The sequence below is a fragment of the Herpailurus yagouaroundi genome, unplaced genomic scaffold, assembly GCF_014898765.1.
Source record: "Herpailurus yagouaroundi ecotype Mexico unplaced genomic scaffold, PumYag 140, whole genome shotgun sequence".
In the NCBI taxonomy this organism is placed as follows: Eukaryota; Metazoa; Chordata; class Mammalia; order Carnivora; family Felidae; genus Herpailurus; species Herpailurus yagouaroundi.
The window spans coordinates 66,799,909-66,821,742 of NW_024412395.1; the positions used below are offsets into that span (position 1 = coordinate 66,799,909).

Genomic DNA, 21,834 nt, shown 5'->3' on the forward strand with positions numbered 1-21,834 from the left:
ATTGAATGTGTAGATTGCTTTGGGTAGTATTGACATTTTAACAATATTTATTCTTCCAATCCATGAGCATGGACTGTTTCTCCATTTCTTTGTATCTTCCTCAATTTCTTTCATAAGCTCTCTATAGTTTTCAGAATACCGATCTTTTACATCTTTGGTTAGGTTTATTCCTAGATATTTTATGCTTCTTGGTGCAATTGTGAATGGGATCAGTTTCTTTATGTCTTTCTGTTGCTTCATTATTAGTTTATAAGAATGCAACTGATTTCGGTACATTAATTTTATATCCTGTGACTTTGCTGAATTCATTATCAGTTCTAGCAGACTTTTGGTGGAGTCTATTGGGTTTTCCATGTATAATATCATGTCATCTGCAAAAAGTGAAAGCTTGACTTCATCTTTGCCAATTTTGATGCCTTTGATTTCCTTTTGTTGTCTGATTGCTGATGCTAGAACTTCCAACTCTAGGTTAAACAACAGCGGTGAGAGTGGACATCCATGTCATGTTCCAGATCTCAGGGGGAAAGCTCTCAGTTTTTCCCCATTGAGGATGATCTTAGCTGTGGGCTTTTCATAAATGGCTTTTATGATGTTTAAGTATGTTCCTTCTATTCTGACATTCTTGAGGGTTTTAATTAAGAAAGGATGCTGAATTTTGTCAAATGCTTTTCCTGTATCTATTGACAGGATCATATGGTTCTTATCTTTTCTTTTATTAATGTGATGTATCACATTGATTGATTTGCCTATATTGAACCAGCCTGGAAGCTCAGGAATGAATCCCACTTGATCATGGTGAATAATTCTTTTTATATGCTGTTGAATTCGATTTGCTAGTATCTTGTTGAGAATTTTTGCATCCATATTCATCAGGGATATTGGCCTGTAGTTCTCTTTTTTTGTGAAGCTAGAACAAGCAATCCTAAAATTTGTATGGAACCACAAAATACTCCAAATAGCCAAAGTAATATTGAAGAAGAACAAAGCAGGAGGTATCACAATCCCAGACTTTAGCCTTTACTACAAAGCTGTCATCATCAAGACAGCATGGTACTGGCACAAAAACAGACACATAGATCAATGGAATAGAATAGAAACTCCAGAATTGGACCCACAAAAGTATGGCCAACTAATCTTTGACAAAGCAGGAAAGAATATCCAATGGAAAAAAGACAGTCTCTTTACCAAATGGTGCTGGGAGAACTGGACAGCAACATGCAGAAGAATGAAACTAGACCACTTTCTTACACCAAACACAAAACAAACTCAAAATGGATGAAGGACCTGAATGTGACAGGAAACCATCAAAACCCTAGAGGAGAAAGCAGGAAAAAAACCTTTCTGACCTCAGCCGCAGCAATTTCTTACTTGACACATCTCCAAAGGCAAGGGAATTAAAAGCAAATATGAACTATTGGGACCTCATGAAGATAAAAAGATTCTGCAAAGGAAACAATCAACAAAACTAAAAGGGAACCGACAGAATGGGAAAAGATATTTGCAAATGACATATTGGACAAAGGGCTAGTATCCAAAAGGTATGAAGTACTCACCAAACTCCACACCCGAAAAACAAATAATCCAGTGAAGAAATAGGCAGAAGACATGAATAGACACTTCTCTAAAGAAGACATCCAGATGGCCAACTGGCACATGAAAAGATGCTCAACATCACTCCTCATCAGGGAAATACAAATCAAAACCACACTGAGAAATCACCTCACACCAGTCAGAGTGGCTAAAATGAACAAATCAGGAGACCATAGATGCTGGCAAGGATGTGGAGAAACGGAAACCCTCTTGCACTGTTGGTGGGAATGCAAACTCTGGAAAACAGAGGTTCCTCACAAAATTAAAAATAGATCTACCCTATGACCCAGCAATAGTACTGGTAGGATTTTACCCAAGGGATACAGGAGTGCTGATGCATAGGGGCACTCGTACCCCAATGTTTATAGCAGCACTTTCAACAATAGCCAAATTATGGAAAGGGCCTAAATGTCCATCAACTGATGAATGCATAAAGAAGTTGTGGTTTATATATACAATGGAATACTACTTGGCAGTGAGAAAGAATGAAATATGGTCTTTTGTAGCAACATGGATGGAACTGGAGAGTGTTATGCTAAGTGAAATAAGTCATACAGAGAAAGACAGATACCATATGTTTTCACTCTTATGTGGATCCTATGAAACTTAATGGAAGACCATGGGTGGGGGAAGGAGGAAAAAAAAGTTACAGAGAGGGAAGGAGGCAAACTATAAAAGACTCTTAAAAACTGAGAACAAACTGAGGGTTGACGGGGGGAGGGGCAGGGTGAGAGGGAGGGGAAAGTGGGTGATGGGCATTGAGGAGGGCACCCGTTGGGATGAGCACTGGGTGTTGTATGGAAACCAATTTGACAATAAATTTCATATTAAAAAAGAAAAGAAAAATTAGCTTTAGTCTTTTTCTCAGATAGAGCTAATGGGTTTTTTGAAGAATTTTTAATTACGTTTTTATGAGAGAGTTATGTGTTATAGTTCTTTTATTAACAACCTGTATGATTGTGGTCTATTCATTTAGCCTTTCTGGGACCCGTTTTTATCTCGTACAAAATAAATGTTAGCAAATATTTTTCAAAAAAAAAAAAGACTCCTCTATATGTCACCTTCAAGAGACTCACTTCAGACCTAAAGACATATGCAGATTGAAAAGAAGAGCTAGAAAACCACTTACCATGCAAATGAAAGTGAAAAGAAAGCTGAAGTAGCAATGCTTATACTAGACAAAATAGACTTGAAAACAAAGACTGTGACAAGAGAAAAGGAAGGACACTAATAATGATAAAGGGAACAATCCAACAAAAGGATATAACAACTGTAAATATTTATGCACTCAACATGGAAGCACCTAAAGCCAGAAAGGACCTATTAATAGGCATAAAGGAATAAACTGACAATAATACGATAATAGTAGGGGACTTTAACACCCCACTTACATCAATGGATACATCTGCCAGACGGAAAATAAACAAGGAAGGAGTAGCTTTGAATGACAGGACTGGCCAGATGGACCTAACAGATATTCAGAACATTATATCCCAAAACAGCAGACTACACAGTCTTTTCAAGTGCACATGGAACATTCTCCAGAATAGATTGCATATTAGGTCACTAACAAATATCGATAAATTTAAAAAGAATGAAATCTTATCATGCACATTTTCTGATCATGACATTATGAAATTAGAAATCAAACAGAATGCAAATATATGGAGGCTAAATAACATGCTACTAAACAATGAATGGCTTAATCAAAAAAATAAGAGGAAATCAAAATACATGGAGACAACTAAAAAAGAAAACACAATGGTCCAAATCTTTGGGATGCAGCAAAAGCTGATCAAAGAGAGAAATTTATAGCAATACAGATATACCTCAAGAAGCAAAAAAGATCTCTAATAAACAACCTAACCTTATACCTAAAGGAGCTAGAAAAAGAACATAGCCCAAAGCCAGTAGAAGGAAGGAAATAATAAAAATTAAAGTAGAAATGAATGAAATAGAGACAACTCCCGCCCCCCAACAGTAGAAGAGATCAATGAAACCAGTAGCTGGTTCTTTGAAAAAAATCAATAAAATTGATAAACCTTTTATCAGACTCATCAAGAGAAAATGAGAGAGGACTCAAATAAATAAAATCAGAAATGAAGAAGGAGGGCTGCCTGGGTGGCTCAATCAGTTAGGCTTCTGACTTCGACTCAGGTCATGATCTCGCGGTTCATGAGTTCGAGCCCTGTGTTGGGCTCTGTGCTGATAGCACAGAGCCTGGGGCCTGTTTTGGATTCTGTGTCTCCCTCTCTCTGCCCCTCCCCTGCTCATTCTTTGTCTCTGTGTGTCTCTCTCTAAAAAATAAATAAAACAGGGGCACCTGGGTGGCTAAGTTGGTTAAGCGTCTGACTTTGGCTCGGGTCATGATCTTGTGGTTTGTGGGTTCGAGCCCCGTGTCGGGCTCTGTGCTGACAGCTCAGAGCCTGGGGCCTGCTTCAAATTCTGTGTCTCCCTCTCTCTGCCCCTCCCCTGCTCATCCTCTGTCTCTCTCTCTATCCCTAGAAAAATTTCAAAAATCAATCAACATGATACATTAGTAAGAGAAAGGACAAAAACCATATGATCATCTCAATAGATGTAGAAAAAGCATTGAGAAAGTACAACATCCATTCATGATAAAAACTCTCAGCAAAGTAGGTTTAGGGGGAGCATTTCTCAACATAATAAAGACTATATATAAAAAACCCACACTAAAATCATACTCAGCAGTGAAGTACTGAGAGCTTTTCCTTTAAGATTGTAATAAGATAAGGGTGTCTGCTCCTACTGTTTTTATTAAATATAATACTGAGAGTCCTAGCCACAGCAACCAGGCTAAAATAAATAAATGGCATCCAAATTAGTAAGTAAGAAGTAAAACATTCAGTATTTGCAAATCACAGAATACTATATATAGTAAACCTTTAAAACACCACCAAAAAACACTAGAACTAATAAATGAATTCAGTAAGGTCACAGGATACAAAATCAATTTACAGAAATCTATTACATTTCTGTATACTAATAATGAAGTATCAAAAAGAGAAACAAAGAAAAAAATCCCATTTATAATTGCATCAAAATGAACAAAATACTTAGGAATAAACCTAACTATAAAACATTGATGAAAGAAATTGAAGATGAGACAACAAATGGAAAGATATTCCATGCCCTAGGACTGAAAGAATTAATACTATGAATATGTCCACACTACCCAAAGCAATCTATGTAATTTCTATCAGAAGACAAACAACAGTTTTGGCAGAACTAGAACCAATAATCCTAAAATATGTATGGAACCTCAAAGATAGCCAAAGACAGCTTGAGAAAGAAAAATAAAGCTGGCACTTCAAATTTCAAGTTTTAAGATTATATATAAAGCTGTAGTAATTGAAAACAGTATAATACTGGCACAAAAATAGACACACAGATCAACAGAACAGAATAGAGGGCCCAAAATTAACACACACTTGTATGGTCAATTAATCTACAACAAAGAAGGCAAGAATTTACAATGAGGAGAAGACAGTTTCTTCAATGAATAGTTCTGGGAAAACTAGATAGCTATAGGCAAAAAGAATAAAATTGGACCACTTTCTTACACCACACACAAAAATCAGCTCAAAATGGATTAAAGATATAAATGTAAGACCTGGGGGTGCCTGGGTGGCTCAGTCAGTTGAGCATCCAATTCTTGATTTTGGTTCAGATAATGATCTCAGGGTTGTGGGATCGAACCCTGTGTTTGGCTCTGTACTAAATATGGAGCCTGCTTGGGATTCTCTCTCTTCCTCTCTCCCACTCCTCCCGCTCATGCTCTCCCTTTCTCACTCTAAAATATTAAAGAAAAGTGAGATCCAAAACCATAAAAATCCCCAAAGAAAATACAGGCAATAATTTCTTTGACTGCAGCCATAGAATCATGTTTCTAGATATGTCTCCTCAGTCAGGGAAAACAAAATCAAAATTAAACTATTTGGGACTAATCAAAATTAAAAGCTTTTGCACAGCAATGGAAACCATCAACAAAACCAAAAGGCAACCTACTGAATGGGGGAAGATATTTTCAAGTGATATATCTGATTTTGGTATATCCAAAATATATAAAGAACTTATATAACTCAACACCAAAAACCCCCAAATAATCTGATCAAAAAATGGGCAGAGGATTTGAACTGACATTTTCCAAGGCAGACATACAGATGGTTGATATAGACATGAAAAGATGCTCAGCATCACAAACCGTCAGAGAAATGCATATCAAAACCACAAAGAGATATCACCTTAAACCTGTCAGAATGGCTGACACAAAAAACACAAAAAATAACAAGTGTTGGCAAGGATGTGGAGAAAAAGGAACCTTCATGCACTGTTGGTGGAAATGCAAACTGGTGCAACCACTATGGAAAGCAGTATGGTGGTTCTTCAAAAAATTAAAAATAGAATTACCATGATTTAGTAATTTCACTAAAGGTAATTTGCTGAAGGAAAACAAAAACATGGATTCAAAAGATATATGTACCCCTATGCTTACTGTAGCATATTTACAATAGCCAAGATGTGAAAGCAACCCAAGTGTCCATCAACAAATGAATGGATAAAGAAGGTGTCATACACACACAGAATGGAATATTACTCAACCACAGAAAAGAATAAGACCTTGTCATTTGCAACAACATGGATTAACCTAGATGGTATAATCCTAAGTGAAATAAATCAGCCAAAGAAAGAAAATACCATATGATTTCACTCATATGTGAAATTTAAGAAACAAAACAAATGAACAACAACAATAAAAAGATCAGCAAAATACCAGACTCTTAAATACAGAAAAGATACTGGTGGTTGTCGGAGGGAAGGTGAGTAGGGGAATGGGTGAAATAGATAATGCAGATTAAGAGTACACTTATCTTGATGAGTACTAAATATTCCTCAGAACTGCTGAATCATTATACTGTATACCTGAAACTAATATAATGTATTTTAATTGTACTTCAATAACAAAGATAAAGAAAAAACATGTCACCTGCAAAATGTGACAGGAAGTTTTTTCTCTAAAAGTACTTCTTGACAAATAGAGCAGATATCATCTGAACCAATTTCCTTCTGTTTAATGTACCCATCTTCTTCAATATGCACAGTTTCATCATTTGTTCCTTGTTGTGGAGTTTGAACTCGATGTATCCCTCGAAGCAAGTCCCTGATTTCTCTTTCCACAAGACCTAACTGCAAAGCACCTATGAAGAATCCCAAAGTATTAAAATTCAGTGGCAAAATTAGAGATACAGAAATGTAAATAACTTATGCTGAAAGTTAGAATTTTCTTTCAAATATCAGAAACACAGTTTTGATTGAATTGTTACACTGAGATTTACCACTTCTTGTATTTTTTTTCAGAACCAAAAGGTCAAGAAAGAGTCATTGATAAAAAGAATGGGAGGTGCCGGGTGGCTCAGTTGGTTAAGCATCTGACTTCAAATCAGGTCATGACCTCACAGTTCATGGGTTTGAGCCCCATGCCAGGCTCTGTGCTGATAGCTCAGAGCCTGGAGGCTGCTTCAGATTCTGTGTCTCCCTCTCTCTCTGCCCCTCCCTGACTTGTTCTCTCTCCCTAAAAAATAAATAAACATAAAAATAAATGAATGGAAATTATATTTTTTTTCTTATAACTGAAAAGAGTCAGTGCAAATGTTGCATTGTAAAGGTTTTGCATTAATTATATGACAGTGTTCATCCTTGGATTGGTGTTATAATCATGTCTTAGATTTTAATCTGTTCAATTTGTCCATAAATAATATTTTATCAACATACCACCAAAAGAAATGGACACAAACACATAACGGGGAAACGGATATTTGAGTAGTTAGTGAAACTAGTCTTTGTTAGATGAATAATGAATGAATAGATAACAGGAGAGCAAGACTCAATTGTAACTACTCTCCTGTCTTGGTTTTCAGTTTTTACAAGAGTGTCTTGGTAGCCACATCTTTCACAGATTTGGTTAGTATTCTTCTGAATAATCTATTTGGAACTATGTTGCTTATAATCTTGGGATGTGCATTCTTTGAATTATGAATTTTCTCCATCCTACTGTCCTTATAAGAAATCGTTTCTAATACATTTAGTTTTGATCAGGGAATCCTAGATTCTTTATTCCTTTCTCCATCCCAGGCTCCTTTCCTTTTCTCTCTCCTTAACATGCCATAATTTAAATGCCATCTGTTATTGGTCCTCTTGAATTCTATTCATTTTATACATTCTTTAATACATTTAATACATTATTTAATAAATTTTAAAATACTTGCAAGATAATAAAACCTTCATTTTTTTCTGGAAAGACTTCAAAGTTAAACACTAAGAATACTGAAAATATCATAGAACAATATAGAAATCTCTGTTCCTTGCATGAGGTGGGGTGGCAGGTGGAATGTAAGAGGGTAACATAATTTAATTAACCATTACTTTGGAGGATGAGAGCTATTTGTCACAGAGACAGAGCAACATCTGCTCTCTAAAAAAGACAGGGAGGAAAATGAAGAACAAAAACTGTGCTTTTGGGAATAAAGATTTCCTAGGGCAGCAGAATTATTGAAACATAAAAGTTCATAAGAGGAGCTGGCCATAAATGTCTTATGTGGTATAACATGAATTGGAAAATGAAAGGCAGAAACAAACTCTTCTGAAATTAATTTAAAAAATTAATGTATGAGACTATGAAAGAATATTCTTTTATAGAGAAGAGCAAGACAGCTAATCTTATCAGAGGGCAATGGAAGATGTTCAACTTCATTAACATAAAAGAAAATTAGTTAAAATAAGAATGATACACAGACACAGAATAAAACCTATTGAATAAGCAATAGTAAATCAATGAAATGTTATGTTTGTTTGCCTTATGTCATTTCTTTTTGCATTTAAAAAAGTTATATGAAGATACTTTAGACCTTCTAAGGGTATGTTAGATGTATGGAAGAATGGAAATTTATTTAATTTGCCAGGAACGAACAGATTACAGTGAACCTTGTAGCTGGCATTTTTTTGTGTTCTGTAGGACAGCCTTTTTTTCCCCTACACTATAGAAATATTATTAACATTTGAAAATATTTCTTCATATTTTTAAATTATTTTCTTTGGGGACTTAAGTATTCTGTTCATGTCTTTCATTATGTGCTTAAGTAATAATATGTACCTAAAACACGAATCTCAAACCAAACCTAGCAGAAAATTGACAGGTAGCTGAAACTGCAAATCAGCAAAAGTATTTTAAGACCAATTTGGCAATACGTCTGGTTGGCAGACATAAAAATTTTAATACTTTTACTCCAAAATCTGATTAATGAGACATTAGGCTAAACAAATGATTGAAAGAAGAGAAAGCTTCATGTACAAAGAATATGACAAACAGAAATAAATTAAATGCCTAACAATAGAATAATGTTAACTAAATTATGATATACCATATTTAGCCACTGATGACTTTAATTACAGAGATTACACAGCATTGAAAATGGGTATAAAGTAACAATGTGTGATAAAAGCAGAGGACAAAATTCCCATGCACTATTAGACATACATAAATATAAAGTAATAAAGGAAAATGGGAGCAAAAACGTTTATTGTATCTTTGTAGTGGGAATTAAAAATTTTTTTTCTTAAACATGGTTCTTAATTTATTTGTAAATATTTAATTAAAAAAAGGAACGGATGGCATTTACTAGACAAAAAGAAAAAGAGAAAATGGAGGAGAAGAGGGAAAAAAATCTAGTTTATACTTTGGGTTTTGACTACTGTTAGCATTGGAACTTTTAGAATCTCCCTTATAAAAGAAGAGAGGGGAGTTGGATAAACTAAAAGTTTCTCTAATGCCAACGTTTATAAAACAAAGAGAAGGATACGTTTTTGACTCTTAGCTATTTTGTCCCTCAGCTCTCTGTTAAAAAGTAAACTATAAAAAAAATAGACATTATCTTTAGAAGAAACTATTAGGTGATAAATGTAGGTTTTGCTGGAAAACATTTATTGGGTGATGGGAAAAATAATGCTCCATGTTCAAAAACTGATGTCTTTATAATAAAATTCCTTTGTAATCATCTTTGTAAATGTTCAAAAATAAAAGTCAATTGTTTTTGATATGCAACACTAGAGCGCAAATATTTGTTTCCTGATTTGTTTTAGAAGGATCTAGGAATGATATTCAAAACACTCTCATAATCCAAATGAATAATCATTTATAGCTTTCTTTAAATTAATTTAAATCATCTATGTTTGTTCCAGCTTTCATTAAAAAACTTTTTCTTATGCTTATTTATTTCTGAGAGAGAGAGAGAGAGAGAGAGAGAGCGTGCAAGCAGAGGAGGGGCAGAGAAAGAGAGAGAGGCAAAGAATCCAAAGCAGGCTCCAGGCTTTGAGCTGTCAGCACAGAGCCCTACACAGAGCTTGAACCAATGGACCGTGAGAGCATGACCTGAGGCAAAGTCGGTTACTCAACGGACTAAGCCAGCCAGGCACCCCCATTCTAGCTTTCATTTACATGATAAATTTTAAGATGATTAAGACTTCTACTCTTTTGAATATTTGTGCAAATAGGATTCTCTCAATGTTGACCAAAACTTCTTTTAAATATAGAGATATGAAAGATCTTTTATTTTTGTAGGAAGTATATATTTTTCAAAATTAACATTTAGGATTAAACATTAAAAAACATTTAAAAAAATTCCCAACCATAGGCTGATATTTATAAAAAGAACAAGACACAGTTTCTGCCTTTAAGAAATAAAAAGGATAACAGAATATTAACTATTAGGTTAATCCATATGAAATTGCTACTTTTGGAAATGAAAAACTCCACAAATGTTAGTATTCATTTTTCAATTCATAAAGAAGTATCTAACAGAGGCTCCTGGCTAATACATAGTACAATAGATGTTTGTTGAATTTGGTTGTATAGAGCTGCACTGTAATAAGAGTAGCCATTAGCCACATGTGACTACTGAGCACTTGAAATATGGTTCATGTGACTAAAAAACTAAATTTCTAATTTTGTTTCACTTAAATTTAAATTGAAAACTCATAATATATAGTTACTGAAAAATTTGTAAGTATGTATATGTAACAATTTAGCTATTACATGAATCTATTTTTCAACTGAGTATTTTATAAAATCTAAATGCAGATCAAATATTTCCATTGAAAATATAGTGTCTAGATGAGATGCTCTGTAAGTATAAAATACTAAGACTTTGAAGACAGTATCAAAAATATTGCATATTTTTATATTGATTACATGTTGATATGGTAATATTTTAATGTATTAGATTAAGTTAAAATATATTATTAAAATTAACTTTCCCTGTTTCTTTTTACTCTTTGTAATATGGCTACTAGAAAATTACATATGTGGCTTGCATTATATTTCTATTGGACAGCACTAGTATGGAAGCTTGTGAAAATGGTATGTAAAACAGTGTAGAGAACAAGTAAGATTTGGAGAGGACGTGAGCACTTAACTTCAGGTGGATAAAATGAAGAAATAGAGAAATAAACAGTGTATACAATATCAAACAACCCAATCATTGTGTATGAAGGGATTGGAAGAGAGGATGAAGTAGAGAACTAAGTGACATTCCAGAAAGAACCTTTTGTCTACAATGTGGAGAAGGAAGAAACCAAGTGCAGGCACCGAAAAGAAACAGGCTCTAGAATACTATGAAGGGCTGATGAAGGTTGGACAAAGGTGAGAATGAGAATGGAGAGATGAAAACACCGTTGAGAAGGAGGTAGGATGTAACATGAACGGGATTTATGAAATGACTCCTTAGACAGGAGAGAGGAAATTGGGAGAGGAAAAATCAAGGAGAATCCTATGGTTTCTAGTTTTGGAGACTAAAGAAAAAGGAAAGCCAATATATGAGGTAGGGGATACAAGAGGGGCACGTAAATTGGGGGGGGGGAAATTTGGTATTTAAAATGCCTGTGGGACCTCCAAATCTGAGCTGCCCCGAAGGCAACTGAAAATAGTGCTCTGTTGATAAGAGAATGTGTAAAATGAGAGAAGAGTACAAAAAAAAGTGTCTGTGAAACACTAATATTATTATCTAGTACAACTTTTAAATGTTTACTGTGATTACCATAATGACAATACCTTTTTTATAAAATCTATAAATCCAAATGACCTATAACAAAATTAATTTCTTTCTCTTTTAATTTTGAGGACTCTAGAACTTAAAGTTACATACCTATATGCTTGAGTCTAAACTCAATTTAAGTACTGTCATAAAAACTATTTTACTCTTAAAAACATGTATTTATATTTTTTACATACAAATTTCAGTTAGTAGATATTTTTGAATGAAATTATGTTCCATGTCAACTATTACTGTGATCTAAAAGATTACATTTCTGATTTTTTTTTATAATTAAAATAATTTTATGCCTAGAAACCACTGTGAATCTTTGCTTAGCCCACATGAAGGAAATTTTGCCTTCAGAATAACTAGCCATTGTTTCATCCCTTTTTTTATTAAGTTCCCCTGAATTTGAAATGACATATAAAGTTACATTTTTTTATTAACGAAGAAAAATGTTCCAAGTGTCTTAATTGCAACAAACTGAGCTACAGATAGTTGTCAGATTGTCTAGGAAAATAATTGTTTAAATTTAGAATATGTCTAAACAAAAAATTATTAAATATGTTAACTTCAAAATAATAAAAGAAGAAATGCAACTTACATTCATGATTCCTTGGAAGTTTGAATTTTTTCAACAAGACCCTAGTATTCACAGGTGGAAAACCAAAAGAAATATTTATTTATGATATAACCTAAAATGATATATTTTAATATTAGGAGTAGCATTATAGAATTTATATTGCTGATGGTGTTATAAATATACTTAACACTCTCATCAGTTTTCTGTTATAATGATAAGTAGTTAAATGTTAACTGTACTGAAATTAAAATAAAAAATTCATACAAAAACAGTAGTTAAATAAATGTTTTAAAGTAAGCATATGTGAAAAAAGTATGATAAATGAAAATAAAAGACATTTATAATAAAGAGATTTGCCAGAAAGAGTCCATGTATTTCTTTATAACATACATTTATTCACAGAGACAGGTTAGTAAAGGAATGAGATATTCATTGTAATGCCTTTAAACTTCCCTAGAAGTTTCTTAGTCCTGAAAATGGAGTAATTTTCTGGAGAGTACCAATACTGTTTTCCTACATATACCACTTGAATGTATGACAAAAAAATTACTTCAAATATCGCCAATTGAAATGGAATATGACTTTTTTAAAAGCTGAGAAATACATAAAAAATTCTTACTTAAATATATTAAATATACTTTAGTATATTAAATACTTGAATTATATTTCCATTTAGTTTGGTTAATATATTGTAAAAAACAAGTAACATTATATAGAAATCAGAACAGAAGGCCCTTGCCCTGAGGAAGCTGACATTAAAAAAATGAAAAAAAAACCTATTTTAATAAACATAATTTATTATTTTTAATAATAAAACCAAACTGCAAGTTTTTAAAGGACCATGCTAACTAGAGTAAATTGTGTTAGCAATGCTCAATAAAAACTGATCAAAACAAAACAACAAAAACTTGGTAATACAAGCTTTGGAAATGAAGGTATATGCTTTTTTTTTTTAACTTATAAAGAAAAGCATTCAAAATGTGAGATACATATTCTTCTCTCAATTTTTTGTTAGATTTGTTTTACCCTCCAATTTCAGTCACAAATATTCTATAATAATATAATTCATGATTTGTTCATATAAATACAGATAGGTAAAACAAAATGAGTTGAAAGAATGAAAAAATGGAAAGAAGGGAAAGAATTCCAGACTAACTCCAAACACTAAATTGAAACAATTTTTTAAAAAATTTTCATTTTTGGGATTTCCCTGTAAGTAGGTTCTGTCACTAGAGGAAAACTTTCAGATTCAACAGAAGTAATTCTCAGTGTAGTCCTATTACTATCTTAAAAGATTCGTAGTAAAATGCTTATTGAAAATAAAAATAATACATTAGAAAATATCATAATTAAAAAAATAATGAGGGGCACGTGGGTGACTCAGTCGGTTGAGTGGCCGACTTTGGCTCAGGTCATGATCTAACAGTTTGTGGGTTTGAGCCCCGTGTCTGGTTCTATGCTGACAGCTCAGAGCCAGAGCCTTCAGATTCTGCATCTCCTTCTCGCGCTGTACCTCCCCGGCTTGCACTCTGTCTCTCTCTCTCAAAAATAAACAAACACTAAAGAAATTGAAGAAAATAATAAAAATAATAAAAATTTAAAAAACATAACGAATTTTTTGTTATTAAATGATTTGTTGTACTACATTTACAAAGAAAACAAACAATGCACCCAGTAGAAAGAATAAAAATAAAAATGTATTCGGGAATTTATTTTTAACTGACAGCAAATAGAAATCCTATAGTGAGAACATAATTATTATTATTGACGTGAATCAGGGAGGTTTTTCTTTTTCTGTTTTATAGTTAGATTTCACATTTGTACATAAGATTCTTAGATAGTAAGAATTTAAAAAGTGATTTTTTAAATTATAAACATGAACTTTTAAAACTTGCAGAGGTGGTAGTATGTTTCTCAAGTTAAACTTTATTTAATTTTCAGAATGAAATAAAATACCCCAAAATATACTGAAAAACTACAGCCATTTTACCCCTATATCTCCCAACAACAAATTTCTATTACCTTCAGTATTCAAATCATGAAAAAGGCAATATACCAAGATGTTCCTTTGTGGCAGATCTTGATTAGAGTTACTTACCAGCATATATGCTTACAAAGTTCCCCTCCTTTCAGAAATGTGGAACAGTTACAAACATGAGGATTTCCTAAGAAAACCTTTAAAAGAAAAATGCATACTTAAAAAAAAAAAAAACCCTCCAGTTAATTTTTAGAGTTAGAATAAAAATAATTTAATAGCTGATAGGATTAAAAGAGATTTCAAGAAGTAATTTAGTTTAGGTGACTTCAAACGTTGAATACAGTCTATGGAGACATCTTAACTCTTGACACCAGTCTCCAGGCTGATTTTTCACTGTCATATTGTCTTGCTCAACAACTTGTATTATCACTTAAGACTTCTTCAGTGACCTACACTCAGGCAAGTGAAAAGAAATCTAATTTAAAAGCTAAAAAATATCTCTGTATCGATACATTTCTTAATGAAAGTTCATTCTGCCTTGCAGTGGAGCTAAAGACTTTTTGTAAATTAGCTTATTTTGGATCTTTTGTTTGTTTTGTACACTTAATTGGTATATAATTTTACTTGAGAAGACGAATTTTATTCACCAAGTTTATATTGGCTAAAATAATTTTTTAACTAAGTGTTCTAAGTAAGGGACAAAGTAAAAAAAAAAAAAGATGTCTTAAATAAGCACAGGCTAGTAATTTGTATTCAGTACTTAGAATGCAGGACACTAAATTAAAATTTTCCAAATCAACACCCGGGAGGTGGGATGGTGGCTGATTTTTGAGTGGCAAGAGTGGGATATGCAAATATAAAATATCTTTTTTTCAGGTTTTTATTAAGACCTTTCCAAGGCATCGCCACCTAAACGGTACTTTAAAAGGATCTTCTTGGAGGTTTAGAGTGACTAAAGAGTAAAGAAAAACAGATTTTATTTATTTAGTATTTACAGTATGAAATAGGTCGTAGGATTTTCATTTCGTTTTAGTTACAGGGCTCGTGACTGCCAACAACGGATCCAAGAACGCACGCAACGCAAAGCATGTATTTAAGTAAAACGTCTCACATTTTCAAGCCTAAACGTCAAGCAGGTGCCATCATCTTACAAGATTTGGATGCCATTTTGGAGTCCTGACTTCCCAAAATTAAACTTTTCTATGAAAACACGACTTCCCTCTGCAATTTGCACATCTTTAGAGTCTGGATCTCGCGCGGGTGGGTTGGGTGTGGCAGGGAGAATCCGCAGGGATTGTGAAGGCGGCTAGAAATAAGGCAGGTCCAGGAGGACCGGGTGGGTGGGCCGGGCGGGAGTGGAGGCAAGTTGGGGGTGGTAATTACTCGGAAATCCCTGTTTTCCGGCTCCTCCTCCCTCAGCAGGAAGCCGGTGGGGCCCATCTCTCGTAGGAGGTAGATGCTGCCGCTCAGCGCCAAGTCCTGTTGCCCGCTGAGGTGGTTGCTCAAGTGTCTTCGCCTTTCAGAGGCTTTACAGCCTCGGCGAAGCATCTTGCTTGGGTGAGGGCGAAGGCAGCTTCTCTACGAGACTCTCCGAGTGCCCGCCGGTTTCCATGACAACCGCGTGCCGGCCGGTTGCCTTGGTGATAAAGGTTGAGCTTCCTGATATCCCAGAGTGCCTTGCGGCCAAGCTATAGCTGGCAACCAAAGGGCAAGGGGTGGAGAGTGGATTCCGCAGCTCAGAGCCGCCTCCGCTCGTTCCTGAAGCCAGGTTCCTGGCTGGGAAGCGTTTCTAATACCCCGACCTGCCCAACTTAAAAGGTGGCGGCTAAAGACACAGCTGTCAAATCTCTCGTGTTCCTTTTGCTGGTTCCCTGCAGGCAGGGCTGGTAAATTATGTGTGTTAGGACAGTCGCACGAGCGGGTTACTGTTTGGGCTCTGCGTGCTCAAATTTTCCTGTGATGATTCATCATCTTTATCAGAAACCCCAGAGTAACTTTTTGTTCAACAATATTCCACCATTTCCAGAGTGCTCACTATATGCATAATCTGAGCGAGTCGCTGGGGAAAGAAAAGACAGGAATCTAACCCCTAGGGAGCTAGATCCTTAAATCGGGACGTGTGCAGGGTGTGGGTGGGTTTGGTTTTAAAGCCAGAGGAGCATTTCTAAATTGAATATTTAGATAGGGATGGGTGTGGGGGGGGGGGGGGCGCCAAATCCATTGACTCTGTCCTCCAAATCCACAATTTCTGTTGTAAGGAATATTTTTGAGGTATGCAATGTTGATTAAATAATTCACATTGTTACTGCATTCTACTGGGAGAGCTGTAATAAAGTTGAGTCAAGTAAAGAAGCCATGTCACTAGAATCTTTTTAAGAAATTGAAATCAGGAAATAGCTACTTGGTGGCTCAGTAACATAAGCGAAGATGAAGGATAGTTGTCCATTTTATCATGGGAGGAGGCCATAACTAGACTATGTCAAGAACAGAGAGGAGAAAATGGCAAAGGCCACGATATGAGAGAAGATGATGGAAATGGTAACTTGCACATGTTAAATGTGCAGAGAAACACCACCAATCCTAGGTCTAAGATCTTAACTTACTAAATTTTATTACTACTTTTCTATTCTGACTAATAACAACTAACATACATATGACCATAATCCCAATTTTACCGTCAACTTAATGGTGCTAGGTGTTAAAGTGAAACACACATTAGGGAAAAACCTCATATTGAAACCAAAAGAAATTATAAATTGAATTAGTTTATTTATTAATATTCACAATTTAAAAATTCAATATAAATTACTGACAATCTACACTTTCTATTTAACAAGATGAGATGGGTTTCAGAGTGAAGGCATTTTATTCAATTGCCATTCCTGCTCTCTCTCTCCATATATATATATTGTGTGTGTGTGTGTGTGTGTGTATATATATATACACACACACAATATATATATGTATATCCATATAATATCTCTCTATATAATATACATATGAAGTATTATATAGTTATTTAAGAATTATCTTGAAGAGAACTTTAAAAAATAAACAGTAAATAATTGTTAAAACTGTTATTACTTATTGTAATTAGATAATACTTATGTGTAAGTGATAGACATAATTTTCAGAAAGGACACATGTTTAAGACACAATAAACTTTATGTAAGCGAAATGTGGGTTCATAAATTCCATTTTGGGGGGTGATAAAAGTAGGAGTATTCATACTTTCATGAGTTAAAAAGAGAAAGCACGGATTGTTAGAACTTCAGTCTAGATGTAAGACATTTGTTTTTATATCTGTCAGTTAAGACTTTAAAAACGTTCTTATAGCTAGGTGACTATCCCATATGTTTCCTTCATCAATTAAGAGAGTATGACATGAGTAATATTTGCAAATATTAAATCAGGGAATTAAATTTCTCCCATAAGTTTGTCATGTTCCCTTCCAAGTTACATTTCGAAGCATATTGCCCCAGGATGAGGGAAGTGGTACTAGAAATGAGTCATTGATAAGCTTTGAGTTTCATGAATTAAGTTTTAGCCCCTTTAGCAATACAATTTGGCCATAAAAGACAGGAACTAATACATTTTATAAATTAATGGATCTTAACTCTATAGGGTATGATAGAATAAGCTGGGCCTAGAGTATTAGACTTGGAATAGTGGAAGAGTATGCCATTGGGGGATGAAAAGAAGACTAACAAGTCAGTGGAAGAAGTCAGCTGCTAATCTTAAAGTGGGTGTGTTTGTGTTGGGGTGAGGGTGGGAGATGTGAGGGTGAGGCAAGGGATGGATTGAAACATTGAGATTGGTTTGGGAAGACTGAGAACACCTATGGAAGGTGTGTTTACTTTTGGAATAGTGTCAGAGAGGTGCAGATTACTGGGGAACTTCAGCTTTTGGCTTAGTGTCCCCTAACATAAAGTGAGCAATATGCAGAGATGCCAGTGGAAGACAGAGAGTAAATGAACTGCTTGTAATGTCCTGGTCCTCAAGGATTAAAGACATACACTGAATATAGAGTCTGTGTTTACATATAAAGAATGGGCACAAGAAGAAGTATACTAGTGTCTGACTAAGATGATGCAGAACTCAGCAATTTCAAGACAACAGAAAGTGGCAAAGAGAACCGAGGACTCCAGTGCAGGTGCTTCAACACAATACCTTTCTTTTTTTTAAATCAAAGTTCAATAGGGCCAGTTACCAGTAGGTCCCTGACCTCCCTTTTCTTAGAGCATTTATTCTAGGAAACATCAAATCGTAATTTTTTCTTTGTCCCTTTGAGATGTACCTCTTCTCCCAGCCTCTTGCCAGTTTTACAACACAGTAGTATATTTCTGAAGGACCTGGGAACCATCCCTTTGAAATGGAATCATCAAGAATGATAGTGCCCCCTGCCTAGGTAGCTCAGTCGGTTGAGCCAACCAGACTCTTGGTATTGGCTGGAGTCATGATCTCTCAGTTTCACGAGTCTGAGCCTAGTGCCTCTGCACTGGCAGTGCACAGCCTGCTTGAGATTCTCTCTCTCCCTCTCTCTGCTCCTCCCCCACTTGCACTGTCTCTGTCTCTCTCAAAGTAAATAAACTAAACTGAAAAAAAAAATGATAGTGCCCCCATCCCCTGGTCTTTGTGGCAGTATGAAACCTAACTTTGGTAATCACCAGTTAGCAGTCATAGATCGCCTAATTACATTGACCAACCCCCTTCCTAACAACCTTCTCTAGTACTTTTCCACTAGCTTGCTGCAGGCTTCAAAATGCTCCTTTTGTTTCAATGTAGTTGAGTTCTCAATCTCTCTCTCCTCTACTGCAAGCTTTTTTTTTTTTTTTTTGAGAGACAGAGAATGAGTGTGAGCAGGGGAGAGGAGAAGAGAGAGAGAGAGAGAGAGAGAGAGAGAGAGAGAGAGAGAATCTTGTAGAGAGAATCTTGAGCAGGCTCCATGCTCAGCTCAGAGCCCCATGTGGGGCTTGATCCCACAATCCTGGGATCATGACCTGAGCCAAAATTAAGAGTTGAATGCTTAACTGGCCAAGCCACCCAGGTGCCCATGCAATCATTGTGAACAAGTCTTCCTTGACTGCTTAACCCTGTCCAGTTCAATTTTTCTTTGGCAATAGATACTCATTAATCTAAAAAAGGCTATTAAATCAGACTAAAAAGTTTTTTTTTTTTTTCTTGTGCTCAAGTGGAGTGGTAGCTAGCAAAGGTGATTGGATCATTTAGAGAGAAAGCATACTTCAGTTTTTTGTACATCCAAGTGTAATATAAATAAATTTGCAACTTACTGTGAGTGTGTTTGGGACTTTTAGTTTAAGATGCCAGACTTCCATCTGAAGAGCCTTTGAAAATAATAATAAAAAATAAAAAACAAAAAGGTTTCAACCTCTGCTACTGAAAAAACTAGGGAGGACTGAGGTAGTAGACTTCTAAGAATGACCCCAGTGACCTTTGTCTTTCTATAATTCCCTGTCCCGTGAATATGTCCTGTTACATGGTGAAGAGACTTTGCTGATGTAATTAAGGTTGCTGTCAGTTGACTTTGAGTTAATTAAAAGGAAGATGATTTGGGTCATCCTGATCTAATCATACAACTCGTTTAAAATTAAGCACAGGGGGCACCTGGATGGCTCAGTCGGTTAAGTGTCCAACTTTGGCTCAGGTCATGATCTCACAGTCTGTGAGTTCAAGCCCCACCTCTGGCTCTGTGCTGACAGCTCAGAGCCTGGAGCCTGCTTCGGATTCTGTGTCTCCCTCTCTCTGCCCTTCCCCCACTCACGTTCTCTCTCCCTCTCTCAAAAATAAATAAACCTTAAACAAATTTTTTTTAAATAAAATAAAATTAAGCACAGAGTTTTCTCTGGCTGGTGGCAGAAGGAGAAGTCTGAGATGAAGCATAATTTTCTTGAAGATGGAGGGATCCACCTTAAAGGAATGCTGGAGGCCTCTGGAAGAAGAGCCAAAAAGGAAATGGGGGACTCAGACCTATAACACTAAGGAACTGGACTTTGCCACAGCCTAAATAAAGTTGAAATCAGATTCTTCCTTAGAGCTTTCAGATAAGAGTACAGACTGGCTGACATCTTGATTTCAGTCTCCTAATACTCTGACCAGAGAATGCAGCTGGGCCTGCTTCAACTACTGACCTACTGAACTGTGACCTAATAATGGTGTTGTTTTAAGACACTGTTTGTGGTAATTTTTTTAAAAACCAATAGAAAATAAATACATGGAGCCATTGGCAAATTACAGCAACCGCTAGAGGAACAAATATGAATGGAGGGTGCTGACTGTCTCGGGGGGGAATAAGTGAAGGCATAAACGTGGAACAGTTTACTCCTTCTTACCTGCCAGCATTGGGTTGGACAAGAGTCACTCTGGCAAAATAATTTATTATAGGATCTGAGCTAGCTTGCACAATGTCTAGTAAGGCCACAGAGATCAAGATTTGATCATATACTAAAGTGAGGCACTGAGGAAAATTATTTACTCATACCATGAGATTTTTTTTTTTGCAGCAGAAGTACCTCTGAGTCACTCAAGAAGCTAGGGACTGGACATCAGTACCTCCACTATTGTTGCAGAAAACCAACGGACTTTATAAGTGTAATTGCTAGTTGGGCTTCATGCTCTCTCATTCACTTCTGCCTTTCAGGTCTTGGTGGAAGTTAGTAATGTACTACAATATGAAGCCAAAAGAAAAAAAAAATCTGAGAAATATGGAAAGGTGGTTTTAAGAAATTAGACCAGTAACAAAATGGGCCAGAGGGAGAGGTTAAAATAATTTGGGGAACAACTAGAGAATCAGAAATAGCTTTTTGGTTTTAAAAATGATTGTGAAATTAAAAAAAAAATCCCGCCACAAAGGGAACTTACCTTCAAGTGGAAAGAGCTTAGGATATCAAGCATTAGGATAAATGAATAATAATTACTACCGTATCTAGATATGTGATTAGCAAATTTCAGAACGTTAAAGAGATTGAAAAAACCTGTTTACAGAATTAAAAAAATAGGAGTGTCTGGGTGGCTCAGTCAGTTGAGCGTCTGACTTTTGATTTTGGCTCAGGTCATGATCTTAGGGTTGTGGAATTGAGCCTCGCATTGGGCTCTGTGCTGATGGCATGGATCCTTCTTGGGATTCTCTCTCTCCCTCTTTCTCTTTCCCTCTCCTGCTCATGCTTACTCTCTCTCAAAATAAATAAACATTTAAAAAAAGAGAATTAAAAAATAGGTATAAAAAGGCACTATATCTAGCTAAATAGGGAGAGTTTATCTCCTACATATGATTAATGAGTGAAGAACTAGAGGGTATATACTAGTAAAACCGGGGTCATTTTAATTTTATGTTTATTTATTATTATTTTGTTGTTTAATTTTATGTTTAAATGGTTTCTACTAATCAACACCTGCCCTTTTATAACATAGCTTCTCTATTTTCTTTATTTAGTTGATTCATTTCTTGATTGAATAGTTTCTTGAATACTTTTTGCAGGAAGAGAATGTGCAATATATATTTTCTGCAGTCTTGAATAACATAAATTGTCTTAAAATTGCTTTCACAGGTGAATGAAAAT

General features: G+C 35.2%; 1 protein-coding gene across 2 annotated transcripts in view; it reads right to left on the reverse strand.

Annotated features, from left to right (window-relative positions):
• ZSWIM2 (zinc finger SWIM-type containing 2) overlaps positions 1-15,885 on the reverse strand; it is a 34,141-nt gene extending 18,256 nt beyond the window's left edge. For both annotated transcript variants that reach the window (XM_040475599.1, XM_040475598.1), the window contains exons 1-4: positions 15,641-15,885; positions 14,378-14,454; positions 12,301-12,341; positions 6,599-6,809 (exon numbers count right to left, since the gene is read on the reverse strand). In XM_040475599.1, the coding sequence (XP_040331533.1) occupies positions 6,599-6,809; positions 12,301-12,341; positions 14,378-14,454; positions 15,641-15,805 (494 nt within the window). In that variant the 5' untranslated portion in view covers positions 15,806-15,885. The remainder of the gene's footprint in view (positions 1-6,598; positions 6,810-12,300; positions 12,342-14,377; positions 14,455-15,640) is intronic.
• Positions 15,886-21,834: the final 5,949 nt, after the last annotated feature.